The sequence below is a fragment of the Agelaius tricolor genome, unplaced genomic scaffold, assembly GCF_023055355.1.
Source record: "Agelaius tricolor isolate 1412-34295 unplaced genomic scaffold, bAgeTri1.0.p SCAF_19, whole genome shotgun sequence".
Taxonomy (NCBI): domain Eukaryota; kingdom Metazoa; phylum Chordata; class Aves; order Passeriformes; family Icteridae; genus Agelaius; species Agelaius tricolor.
This window is the reverse complement of record NW_027269279.1, coordinates 2,623,043-2,636,345: the sequence shown is the minus strand read 5'-3', so window position 1 is coordinate 2,636,345 and position 13,303 is coordinate 2,623,043. Positions and strand designations below refer to the sequence as shown.

At 54.1% G+C, this 13,303-nt stretch overlaps 1 protein-coding gene across 2 annotated transcripts in view; it reads right to left on the bottom strand.

The window, feature by feature from the left end:
* Positions 1–7,756: 7,756 nt before the first annotated feature.
* The window catches only part of PEMT (phosphatidylethanolamine N-methyltransferase), a 42,159-nt gene continuing 36,612 nt past the window's right edge, over positions 7,757–13,303 (bottom strand). For both annotated transcript variants that reach the window (XM_071443848.1, XM_071443847.1), the window contains exons 6-8: positions 10,674–10,748; positions 9,832–9,892; positions 7,757–9,129 (exon numbers count right to left, since the gene is read on the bottom strand). In XM_071443848.1, coding sequence (XP_071299949.1) covers positions 9,838–9,892; positions 10,674–10,748 — 130 coding nt within the window. In that variant the 3' untranslated portion in view covers positions 7,757–9,129; positions 9,832–9,837. The remainder of the gene's footprint in view (positions 9,130–9,831; positions 9,893–10,673; positions 10,749–13,303) is intronic.

Sequence of the window (13,303 nt, the reverse complement as noted above, 5' to 3'; positions counted from 1 at the left end):
TCGCAGCCCCGTTCGCGCTCCCGCTGCTGCGCAGTCCGGTCCCGTTCCCATCCCGGTTCGCACTCCCGGGGGTGCACTGACAGATCCCGTCCCCATCCCGGTTTGCGCTCTCGGGGATTTACAGCCCGGTCCCGTTCCTATCCCGGTTCGCACTCCCGGGGGTGCACTGACAGATCCCGTCCCCATCCCGGTTTGCGCTCTCGGGGATTTACAGCCCGGTCCCGTTCCTATCCCGGTTCGCACTCCCGGGGGTGCACTGACAGATCCCGTCCCCATCGCGGTTTGCGCTCTCGGGGATTTACAGCCCGGTCCCGTTCGCAGCGCGGTTGGAACTCTGGTTCTTCGAACTCCCGCTCGCACTCCCGGTCCCTTTCACAGTCCCGATTGCAAAAAGATCTCTTAGAATCTCAGTACGGGGTCCCTGTGCTTTGTACCCGTCCCGTTCTCAGCCCGGTGCGGGCTCCCCGCAGCCGGCCCGCGGTTCCCGGGGCCCGGGGAGTGGGGTGACCCCGAACTTCAGGAACCGGGGGCGAGGGGTGCAGAGTGTCCCACGCCACTCCCTGCCGTGATTTTGCTCCGGTTTACATTTGGCCGGTGCAAATGCCCGAAAAACGGGAGAAAAACCCCTTTCGGTGCGAACTCCGACGCGCGGGGCCGGGAGCAGAGAGAAGTCTCGGTCAAGTCTCGGTCCCAGCGGGGGCTGCAGCGCGGGCTGGGGCTGCGCAGTGACACCTTGGCGGAGGCTCTGAGGACGGCGGCTTCCCTTGACCCCTGCCTCGACCCTGATTCAGGTCCTGGTTCCTGTCCCGATCCCGGTCCCAATCCTGGTCCCGATCCCGGTCCTGGTCCCGGCGCCGGGCGCCGAGCGGTGCCGCTGCAGCGCCGGTTCTGCCCGCTAGGGGACAGGCGAGAGTCCGGCCGGCGGCAGCGCGGGCAGGGCCGGGAACGGGAACGGGAACGGGGATGGAAATGGGAATGAGAATGGGAATGGGAATGGGAACGGAAATGGGAACGGGAATGGGAATGGGAACGGGAACGGGAATGGGGATGGGAATGGGGATGAGAATGAGAATGGGAAATGGGAATGGGAATGGGAATGGGAGCAGTGCTATACTGGGGGAACTGGGAATGGTCAGCCTGGGGAATAGAAGGTTCCAGGGAACCTTAAAATCCCTTCCAGTGCCTAAAGGTGCTCCCAGAGAGACGGAGAGGGACTTTGGACAAGGGATGGAGGGACAGGACAAGGACAAGGGGGAATGGCTTCATGCTGACAGATGGCAGAATTAAATGGGATATTGGGAAGATATCGTTCCCTCTGAGGGTGGTGAGGCACTGGAATAGGTTGCCAAGAGTGGCTGCACCCATTGCTGAAAGTGTCCAAGGCCAGGTAGGACAGGACTTGGAGCAATCTTGTTTAGCAGAAGGTGCCCTTGCCCATGGCAGGGGGTGGTACAAGATGAGCTTTAAAGTCCCTTCCAACCCAGCCTGTTCTATGATAAAAATAAAATAATAATTTTAAAATATATATTCAAAAAACCCAACTTACAAAAAAAATATAAAATCTTAGTAAAAGGTGATGCTTTGATAAGGTTCAGAGCAGCAGAAACCTCACCTATAACACAGAGAGGGACCTCAGGGACAGCCAGAACACACAGGCTGGGGCAGAGCAGTGCCTTTCATCAGCACCACTTGGGAAATGGATGGTGCTGAGCTTCTCATCTCCCCTGAGCGTGGTGTCACCCTTGGATATTAATTTAAACACCCTCAGAAGGCTTACAGAGGGATTGTGGTTGTCTGTGGCTGTCTGGAAGGGAGCAGCAGCTCAAATAGCCCTGAACAGCCCCTGATGTCCCTGCCTGCAGGGAAACATCCTGCCCAGAGGCACAAGGACACTTGGAGGGGAGAAAGTGGGACAGTTTCCTGTGTTTATCCATCTGTGTGTGAGACAGCCAAGAAGTTTAATAGCCGAACACAAAGCCCAAGTGTATCACCCCAAATAACAAAAAGACCATTTAATTGAAGCAGTTGATGGAAAACAACAGGGGGAATAGGAAGTGGCAACCTCTGGAGGACAGACAAATCGAATCTCTCGATCAGCATTTATTGCTGGCCGTACAACTATTAATAGAGTCAGGAACAGGTAAAAATAGCCTGCTTGATACCTGCTCCTGGCTGACAGGAAAAAAAAAAATCCATTTTCTCCTTTTAAACAGTTCTTTGGGCAGAGCATGCCATGAGACAGATGTGCCCTGGGATCCTGTGGGCTTGGTGGAGTGGGGCCAGAGGCAGGGAGCCCCTGACAGCAAGGACAGGGTGCCAGGGGCCTGGGGTGGGTGGAGAGGAGCTGCTGGTGCTGGGAGCTCTCAGAGAAGAGGCCGTGGGCACTGCCTGTGCCCTCCCCGAGCCCAGCTCCCCACGGAGTCACGCAGAGCCCGAGCAGGGAGCATTACACAGCATTAGCTGAGTCCTCCCAGGCTCATCCACAAACTCATCTCCTGTAGGAGCAAAGCCCATTTGCTGGGAGCCGCTGCCAGTGATTGATGATAAAGGATCCACTCGCTGCAAGGCAAAGCCTTCCCACAGTTATGACTCTTTTACAAATCACCACCTATTTCTGACCTGACTGCAAATAGCCCAAGGCTTAAAGCAGAGGCAGCTAAAAGGGCATTTCCCCCACGGCTGCCAGAATTCATCCCTGCTATTTGTGGGATGTTTTGCTCCCTGCCTGGTTTTGGAGGATAGAATCCCTTTCATGCAGCAGCTCAGCACAGCCAGAGCCACAGGCAGGATGCTCTGCATGAACCCCAGCGACACCTTTAACAGAATCACCTCCAGCACAGATCAATCCTTGTTCTCTTGCTACTTCCCTCCCTATTTTCACCCTCCTCGGTTTACCAGCCACCTGCCAACCAGCAAAACCCACCCTGTGTCCGTGAGCAAGTGGCTGAGGGAAGGAAATTCCACGAAAGTCACACAAACATCCCGGCGACAGAACACGAGGCTCCCCAGGGCCTGCCTTGGACGAGCTGTGCAGCAGCAAAACAGAGCTCACAGCAGCAGCACCACGGCAGAAATGTGGGAAGCAAAATGTTCCAGGAAGCAGGAGCGGCACCGGGGTGCCCGGCACAGGCACAGGCGAGCACAGGATACTCGGAACAGGACAATTACATCAGAACATGAGCTCGGTTTCTGAGTGTGCTGCGGAGCTGGGAAGGATCATCCCCCCGGGGCCGGGCTGGCCTGGGTCCTGAGCAGTGCAACAGGACTGGGAGAGCCATTTGTGTCCTCCCCACCTGGCACGGGCACGGAGAGGGGCACATCCCTCCTGAGCTGCTGAGCAGACGCTTCACACCCCACCAAGGGCTCATCCCCACTGCAGCAGCACGCGGCATTCCCAGCCTCTGGAGCAACCACGCACATGGAGCCAAGCCCAGCTCTCCTGGCTCCCCAGTTCCTGCTTTTCTCCCCCAGGACTCTCCTTTGGACAGGGCCCCTCTCCCTGGGGCTGTGCAGCAAGCTGGTGTCCAGCTCCTTACCCTGCTCCCAAAGAACCAGTGTGGGCTGTGCTTTCCCAGCAGCTGCTGGTGAACACCAGGGACTTGTGGGCCCCCAAATCCTGCTCTGGCTGCTCCTCTGGGGTGGGAGAAGGAGTGAATGGCCAGAGGAAGAGGGGAGCAGCTGGGGAGGGGAGGGAAGGGAGGCTTTAGCCATAGTTCTTGCTTGTCCCCCTGAGGAAAAGCATCTGATTAAATCAAGATGCAGAATCCAGGGTTGCTATTCATCCCCTATATTATTAGCTTGTCTCATTTTATTAAATCTCTTTAAGGCTTTTCAGAAGAAGCACGTAATTCCCAAAATATAATTTTTCCCAGATGAGATATGATGCAGAAGCTGCTCCTTCTCTGGGGAATGGGGGGTGGCTTTATTTGCTTCCCTCCCCCACCCCCTGCTTCTTCAGCAACACTTTTCATGTCTCTTGATTCCTTTTAGCACTTGGGATTTGATTAACAGAGAATCTGAAAGCCTGGGATGTCTCAAATCCCCAGTTCCTGGAGTTACCCAGGCAAGGAGTGGCAAGAGGTCCCTTGAGACACCATCCCTGTGCTCAGCACGGTGCAGCTCCGAGCCAGGAGCACCTGGAAATCCCCTGCTCCCAGTTTCCACCTCCTTTCATCCCATCCTCTTGCCCACAGGTCATGCAACGTCCTGCCAGCATGAACAAAGGTGTCTCCATGTCCTGGACGTGTCCCCAAACTCCAGCACCTTCTGCTCCCTCCTAAAGAGCAGAGTTTCCTTCAGCTCCTCTGGGATTAGGGAGAAATTGTCACCTGTAACCAGAGACAGGCACCAGCTGGGCTTGGGATACAAGGCAGAGGGGAGAGGGGGGCTTGGTGACCCCAGTGGAGGCCTTGCTGTGGTTTCAGGAAGGTTCCCATGGAATGGAGATGGTTGGCAGGGCTGGCAGGACGGAACGAGAGCCCAGGAGGAGGCAGGAGCTGGGTGGGCAGGAGCTGGCTGAGGAAGGGGCAGCAGGGCTGGGGGCTCAGAGCCTGGAGATGTTTCCTGTCAGGCCCCACATCAGCTCCTGAGGGATGGAGGGGCTGGGATTTGGGGAGTTGAGCAGGACAAAGGCTGAGCCCGTGGCCAAATCCAGGACCCTCGAGGCTCCCTCGAGGCAGAGCCTGGCCCTGACATCTTGCCAGGACTCTGGGGGCTCTGAGCCCTCCTGCAGCCCTGGCTGGGAAAGGAACTGTGCTCCGTAAACAGCTCCTCCCGTCGAAAATGCAGCATGGAAAAAGCAGCACATTCCTGCCATTCTTCTCCTTTGAAACGGGATCCAAGGAGGATCCGGCTCACCGGGCTGTCTGGGGCGGCTTTTGAGAGTGAAAATTAAAGAAAACAGCCCTGGTAACTTGTCCTCTGCCTCATGGCAGGAGCTCTGTGCGTAAGGGCCCCCGGAGTGAGGGTGGAAATGGGCTGGGCTGGGCTGGATGGAGCCTGGGGCAGGGGACAGTGCCCACGGGGCTCTGCTGCTGCTGCTGCTCTCCAGCACAGGGGGAGATTGCAAATCTCTCCCTGGACACCAGTGACACCTGCATCCCACACCCCTGAGCATGGAGCTGCCAGCAGAGCCCCAGCAGCTCAGCCCTGGGGTGCCCATCCTGCCCATGGCATTTCTTTGGGCTCCAGCACTGGGGTTTCCCACATGGGAACAGTTTCCCACCAGGGCGTTCTACCCATTGCTTTGCGAGCAATTAAAATCCAAATTGTTTTCCCTACACAGCAGGGCTAGAACAGGCTGGTTTATTCCCCAAAGAATAAATGATGCAAAGATAAATTCTACCGTGTCCCCTTTATTGGGGATCCCTTAATCCACTTTCTCTGGATTAAGGGATCCCCAATAAAGCAGTGCCCAAACTGCCCCCAAACCTCAAAGCTCATCTTTGCTTTTACATCAAATCCCAACCACTGGCAAAAAAGCCAAGGCTCTGCCTCAGTGCTGGGATGGGTTTGGGAGCCCTCAGCAGAGCCCTGAGCCCCTCATTCCCTGCCACCTTCCCAAGCAGCCAAGGTGCAGACTCAGCAAGCGGGAGCGGGGTGGGAATGGAGGATTCCCGGTGCTGCCAGCGCCACACGTGCCGCCCTGATTGCAGCACGTGTTTATTCTGTGTGTGTTTGTCACCGTGTTTATTCTGTGTGTGTTTGCCACGTAAGGGCTGATGGCTGTCCCTGCCCTGGGGCAGGGCAGAGCAGCTTCCCTGGGCAGAGCAAACACGGGGTAACAGGCAGGCACAAAGGAGAGAATGGCCTTGGGAATGTGTCCCTGTGAGATCTGGGAATGTGTCCCTGTGAGATTTGGGAATGTGTCCCTGTGAGCCTTTGGGAATGTGTCCCTGTGAGATCTGGGAATGTGTCCCTGTGTCCCTGCTCCTGGATGTCACCACCACCATCAGGGAAAGCACTGCAGGATGCAGCCTGCACCTCCCAAAATGTTCCTGGATGAAGCATCCTGTGGATGAGCTGGTCCTGCATCCCCATTGCTGGGGTGTTTATGGTAGGGATGATCCTCTCATCCCAAGGAATTGCCAGGTGCACTCCCATGGAAGGCAGATGTGTGTGTGGGAGCCATGGAAACAACCATGCAGAGAAAACCTCCATGAGGGTGGGCACAGAGGTTGTCTGCTGGGATGGGGGGAGCTGAGGCAGCACAGAGCAGTGACCTGGGTGACCCAGCTCTCCCTGCCAGGTTGGAGTTGAGATTTAACTAATTTCTCTTTTCCTGGTGTTTGCTCTGGAGAAATATCCCAAACTTCAAAGGAAGTGTTATCTGTGGCGTCAGCACACGGCATCACGTGAAGCGATGCCCAAGGCTGCAAACAACCTCCCTGCCAAGCTCCAGAGGGCCCAGAATGCCCCATCCTGGATTCTGAAGGCATGAAAATGGCCCCATGACCCCATTTCCAGGGACCCCATTTGGTCCTTGATGTCTCTGCAGGGCTGGGGCTGCATCCAGCTGCTCCTGGGGGTCCCACAGGGCAGGTCTGTCCTTTGGAAGCAGCAGGACTCACCTTCTGGCCCTGGCCAAGAAATCCACCCCTGCATCCGTGCAGGATGTGTCCCAGCTGCAGCCAGGGAGAGGGGAGAGAGCTGTGACACCACTTTGTGCTCAGCCTGAAGGTTTCACCCCCTCCCTGTGCAATTCTTGGAAATATTGGGCAATTGGAGAGGAATCACTTTTTTTTTTTTACTTATAACCAAGGAGAGTCCTGTAATTCCTTGTTGTTAAATACCATAAAACAACATAAATTATGGTGTCTCTGTGCTTTCCCCCCTGCAGCCCTGGGGAGCAGCACAGCAACACCTGGGACTGGTCCTGGCCCCTGCCCCAGGGAGAAAGGTGGGCTCAGACCCCACGAGATGGGCTGGAACATCAACTTCCAGCTCCTCACCTTCAGGGAACAGAGCAGGTGCCTCTAAAATATCAAACTCCAACTTTATGGCAGCCAGAACCAGCTGAGTGAAGGCAGAGACCTTTAATCCGTGCTGGCTGCTGTGGGAAGAGCTGCTAAAACCAGGGATGTGTCTGGCACAGCCCCCCAGAACCCCCTGTGCTGGAAATGGCAGATCAAGGGGGAAGGAGCCTGTGAGGCCATCCCAGCACCAAATCCTGAGCTCATGGGGTGCTGTGGGCATGGCATGGAAGCAGCTCCACCACTGGGGTTCATGGTGACACACACACGATTTAGGAGGCTGATATTGGCTGGGGAGGGGAATGGTACCACTGGGGTCCCTTCTGGCCTTGCAGAAGGGACTGGGAAAGGCACACATGGTCCCCAGACTGGGAATGAGACAGCACAAATGCAGCCCTCGCTGTGTTCTCATTAGGAATAATTCTTCCCGTATGAGCACGTGCTTCTTCAGTAAATACTGATTTCACTTATCAACAAATCCAAGTTTATTGACATCAGAGACTTTGAGCCAGGACTGGCAACTCTGACATAAATTGTCTGAATAATGCAATGTATCCTCTCCTCGATGGTTGCTATGGGTACTGGGCCGGTTTAGCCTCCCTCTATAAACATTAGCTGTGAAGGGAATGTGGAAACTTATCTAAAAATAAAATACTATGCCCAAATCTTTGAGAGGAAGGTGGTTGAGATGGCAATAAAAAAATAAATCTCTGTGTAATGGTTCTGAAGTGATGAAACACAAACACAGCATTTGTGAGCCCTTCCGGAGGAAATGGAGGCCGGACTGAAAAGAGACCAACACTTTTAATTCTGCTGAGCAATGCCTGCAGGGTGAGTTAATTACAACGTGTAAAAGCAAAAGGAAATGGAACCGTTTCATGGAGGTGACACTGAGAAGAGGGAGGACCCTCTGAGGAGGGGACAGTGGTGCTGAGATGTGGTGCCACCTTCCAGTGCCCCCACAGGAGCCAGCAGCAGCACAGCTCCCTTCTCCAGCACCTGCTCCTTTGGTCATTTACAGCTTATTTCTCAAACTGTTCTGGGAATCTGTGAAAACAGAGCCTGGGGCTGGAGCATCACCTCTGGAAGCTTTCTGTTCAAGGCAGGATTCAGCACTGGATCACAGTTTTGGGACAGGCTGGTGGCAGGAGCAGAGGGGCACATCTGTACCTGGCTGCTGCACGGTGGGGAAGGCAGAAACAAACCTTTGCTTCTCTTCCCCTGCAAGACCGTGGCAAACAGCTGGAAGGCACTGGGTGGTGGGACAGGCAGCAGGACCCAGGGAAAAGGAGGGGCTGGGGCATCACCATGGCCTGGGTGGGGGATCTGTGAAGTGCAGACAGGGATTGACTCTTCCCCTGGGTCCTCTCCATGCTGGGGCTTCCCCACAGGACAGCTGCCATCCCTGCATGTCCCTGGGCTGTGCTTTAGGTCATACATTCACACTCCTGTGCTTTTCAGTCACTTTTCTCAGAGCCTTTGCAATAGTGTGGAGATGCTGCAGGGCTCTGCACAGGTGGGAAACTGCAGCTCTGGATGGGGAGGCTCCTTTCCCAAAAAAGAAGGGGTTGTTTTTTGGGTTTGCAGCAGGTTTTGATGTTGTTGAGCTCACAGCAGTCTCCCCTGTTCCTTCCCCATCTGTGTTTGAATCCTCAGGGGCTCCTGAGCTCTCTCCATTGCTGGACCTGAGCTTTGTCTGCTTCTCGTGGCTCTGAGGCTGCACCTTCCGATGATCTTCAGGACCAGCTGGAGCTGGTGCTTCCATTTGCTCACAGCTCACTCATGAAAGGCCCCTGGTGTTTCCATCATTACCCTGCTTTCCCTCCAGTCCAAAGGGAATTCCTTTTCACCTGCAGGTCTCCAGTAATCGGTGTGGGAGAAGAGGTGGGGAGGTCCCACCCTGTGGAGCTCCTGGGAGGGCATCAGGAGCTGCAGAGACCTGGACAGAGCCCTGGGGACAGGGACCTCCATCTCCCATGGCTGTGGCAAGGAGCTGCCACCACGCTCAGGCTGTTCCTCTGGTCACTTCCAGTGCTGCAGGGAGCTCAGTCGGCTCATTAAGGGTTGCTGGGTTAATTAGTAGGATACATCTCAGTAGGAAAATGGGCAAATCAGACAGTGTGGGGACCAGAGAGGCACGGGTACCCCAGAGAGTGCCCTGCAAAAGACAAAGGGACAAGAGTCCATTGGGGACCTCAGTGGTGCCACAGCAGCTCTGTCACAGCAGCACAGTGCTGCCAAAACTTCAGCAGTGCCCTGGGATTGTCCCAGCTCCCCAAAACCCAGCAGGCAAATGCACTGAGGGCTCCAAGGTGGCAATGAACCCCCAGGAAAGGAGCCTGGCCAGGAGCTTGTGCTGTTGGAGAAGCTTCTGGCCCCCCAAACAAGCCTGGGCTGAGGTTTTAGGGTGAGCCCACTGGCAGAAATGTCCCAGGCTCAGGCAAGGAGCATCTGGAGCAGGGAGCTCTGATTTCCCTGAGGGATGAGCAGGCACACATGCCCTCTCACACCGTCCCTGCCACTCTCTGGAGCACCTGCCATGGCCAATAGTTGTATTTTTCTGCCTGATTCAGATTAAGCCTGGAGCCTCGAAGCTTCCCAGCAATTTTCCCTCGCACTGATTCTCAAGTGTATAATCAAAACAATTTGGGGGCTGCTGGTCGGGTGCCAGGAGGCGGACACGACTGCTGCTGTGAAAAACCTCCCTGCCTGGGATCCTGCACAGCCTTGAAGCTCAAATGCTTTGAGGAGTGTGGGAAGGGCTCTGGAGGAGCCAGGGAAGGCAGGGCTGGGCTGGGGGGTTCGTTGGTTGGGGGGTTCAGCAAAGCAGCCCCTGAAATGCTCCCCTCAGCAAACGTACCTGGGGCTACTTGCTCTTCACTCCCTTCTGCTTCCTCCGATAGATTTCCTCTGTGAAAGGCCTGCAGTTGGCAGGATGGGAATTTGGGGAGAGAGGGGGGCAGAGACAGAAGAGAGGGGCAAGAGAATGGAGGAAGAATTAAAATCAAGGCTATTGAGTGCTCACCTTTGGGCCTACAAAATTTGTCCTTCACGGGTTGGCACAGCCTGACTATTCCTGAGCTGTGGCAATCCTGGTTTCAGCCTCTCTGGATTGAGGAGCAGCTACAGGAACCATCCCTGTGCCAAGCAGGACAGGGCTCAGCACACACCCAGGCTGCCCCTCGTGCAGACCATGGCTCTCTGCATCTCCTCCTCCCTTGCAAATACAAAAGACCTTTCACTGCTGAAGCACAACTGCTGCTTCTGGGAGTTATTTTGTGCTGCTCCATCCTGTGCTGCTGACTGGGCTATTGTGGTGCAAAACAGCAGAGAAGCCCATCCAAGGAACTACAAAATGCAAGGGCTTCTTGGAGGGGCTCTTGTGAGGACACAATGAGTCCTCTCACTGCCTTCCTTATTGTTCTTCTATAGACAGAATCAGGCACCCAAAAGGAAAAAAAAGGCCTCATTTTGATAAAAATAAAAAAAACCACACAAATGTTCCTAGAACTCAGCAAATAGCTTCAGAGTGGAATCTGCCCATTATCAAAACAATTGAAAAAAAAAAATTCCTCTGTTTTCCTTCTTCCCCGCTGAATTAATTGGAAAAAAAACATTTCTACTTGTGCAGTTCTCTGAAACCTTGAGAGTTAAAGCTGGTAGAAATAATTAGAAGCTCTCCAGTTGTGCACAGCTACTCACCCCTCATACAGCACAGCAATTGTGTAGGAAATTGCCACTACAGCTGTCAGCAAAAGGCCAGCTGGGCTGGCGTGCCTGTTTTGAAAGAGAAGGAAAAGATCAGGTAAGTACATGGGCTTATGCAAGACCTGGTTGAGAAAGTGAAATGAGACACTGGGCTGCAGAGAGCTCTTGCTCACTCATTAAATAGAAGCAAACAAAAGGGTTGGGGTTTTTTTTGTGCTTAATGTTAACTGTCTTAGACAGATGTTACTTGGCAAAGGCTCTTCCCCAGCCTCCTTCAGTGACTTCTTTTAAGTCTGATCCCTGCACTTCTCTGCTGTGAGAGCTCCTGCTTTGATGCTAAATCCTGAGATTATGGGGCTGTTTAAGGGCTGAGCAGCTGCTGACACACAGCTGCAGCTCCCAGCCCCTGCTCTGAGGGACATGGCTGGTGTCCCAAAAGGTGCCACCCAGGCTACAGGGGACACCAGGCAGCCAGAGCAGTGTGTGGTGGCTCAGGCAGTGCAGGGATGGGGATGGGAAGGGATGGGAAGGGATGGGAAGGTCCATTCCTGCCCTGGGAAGGGTGCTGGGGTGGGTGCTGCACCAGGGCTGGGTGCTGGAGGCTTGGTTCACTTTTAAACCCATTTCAAGGTGTTTCAGGAATGTGCCCTCCAGCCAGATGTCACCAGGCACAGCATGGGGCACTGATGGCACCACTGCTCCTCATGTGTGGTTATGGGGAGAGATGACCAAGAACTGAGGACACAATGGAGATGGCTGCTCCTTTTAGCAGAGGCTTGGGGACCACAAATCCTCCTCACCTCCTGCTCTGAAGAGAGATGTCACAGAATCCTAATCATGGAATGGCTTTGACTGGAAAGGATCTCAAACCTCATCTCATCCCACCCCAGCCATGGGCAGGGACACCTTCCACAATCCCAGCCTGCTCCAAACCCTGTCCAGCCTGGCCTTGCACGTTTCCCCACCAAGGACCAGTAAATACTTTATTTGCTGACAGCCAGCTCTCATCCCTCTCAGAGCTGCCACCAGCTGTTAAAGGCAATCACCAGTGTCCTAATCAAGGGGGACAAATAAGATAAGCTTTAAAGTTTCCTCCAACCCAAACCATTCAGTGATTTTATGAGGATGAACATCCCACAAGCCTGGTGGCAAGGTGACTTGTGCTGCTGGGAAAACACACCTGCACAGAAGATTGAACTGCCTAAACCTCATACTGGAGCCACTTTCAGGTACCACCCAGCCCCACCAGTCCCTGGAGAGGCACCCACAAATCTCCACTTTTCACCATTTTCATTCTGCAATAACTTTTTTCCCTCATTAGGAAGCTTCGGGCAACTTCCTTCTCTCCCAAGCCCCTGCTATTACATGCTTAGTCATGTCTCCTTCTTGATTCCTATCAGAGAGAACAAATTTACATGATTGTTTGTTGACAGCAAGACCTCTAATTGCATCATTTGGCTGCAGCTCCAGCTCTGATTTACACAGCCTGTTGATGTGAGTTAGAACACTTCCCTACCAGAGGCACACAAAGCTGTCCCCACACGGTGAATGCTCCATTTGTCTGGCAGGAGAAATGAGGCTGCTCAACACAGGTGATGAGCAGCATTTGGGTGAACTGTTCCTGTCCTCTTACGAGCCTGACCTACATATTGGGCCACATCTGATTGTAGCAGCAATGATGAATCAGTCAGGAAGGGTTTGCTGTCCTGCCAGGACTTTGTTTTGGGTAGGAAGTCTGTCTGTGCCCAGCCTTGCTGCAGCTCCCCATGGCTGTGGGTTGTCACCCCACTTGATGCTTTTAAAGCTGGACTGGAGTCAGAGGACAGGCTGATGTGATGTGTTTTCATGCCTTCTGGATGAGCATGGATCAATCCTTTGGGTTCTGATGCCATGATAGGGAGTGTGATGCATCCCCAAGAGAGGACAAATGTGCTCTGTGTTTTAGGTCTGGCCAGAATCAGAAAGATGCAGGATTCCTCCAGCATCCCTCCTGCTGCCACTGAGATGGGACATCAGCTCTGGCCTCTGAGGGAGACACACCTGACATCTCCTGAAAGACCTCAGGAGAAAGTGTGGACCCCAAAGAAAATCAGCCAGTGGAGGGAGTCCAGAGAAGGGAACAGAGCTGGGGATGGGTCTGAAGCAGCTGAGGGAGATGGGGGGGCTCAGCCTGGAGAAAAGGAGGCTCAGGGGGAACCTTCTCACTCTCTCCAACTCCCTGGCAGAAGGGAGAAACCAGGGATACAAGCAACAGGAAAAGAGGAAATGGCCTCAAGATGCCCCACAGGAGGTTTAGGTTGCATAATGGGAAAATTTCTTCCCTGGAAGTGCTGTCGAGCCCTGGCACAGCTACCCAGGGCAGTGGTGGAGCCACTGGAGGGATCTAAAAGCCATGTAAATGTGGCATCTGGGGACATGTTTTAGTGCTGATCATGGCAGTGCTGGGTTAATGCTTGGACTCGATGATCTTACCATTCTTTTCCAACCCAAATGATCTGTGACTGTATGAACTGAGGTCCCAGGGAAGAGAAACAGCCAAAAGCCACCGTGAGAAGGGCTGTGCTGAGCTCCCCCCAGGCAGGTGGGTGGTGTCTTGGTGCCACTCTGCACAGCTCCAGCAATTT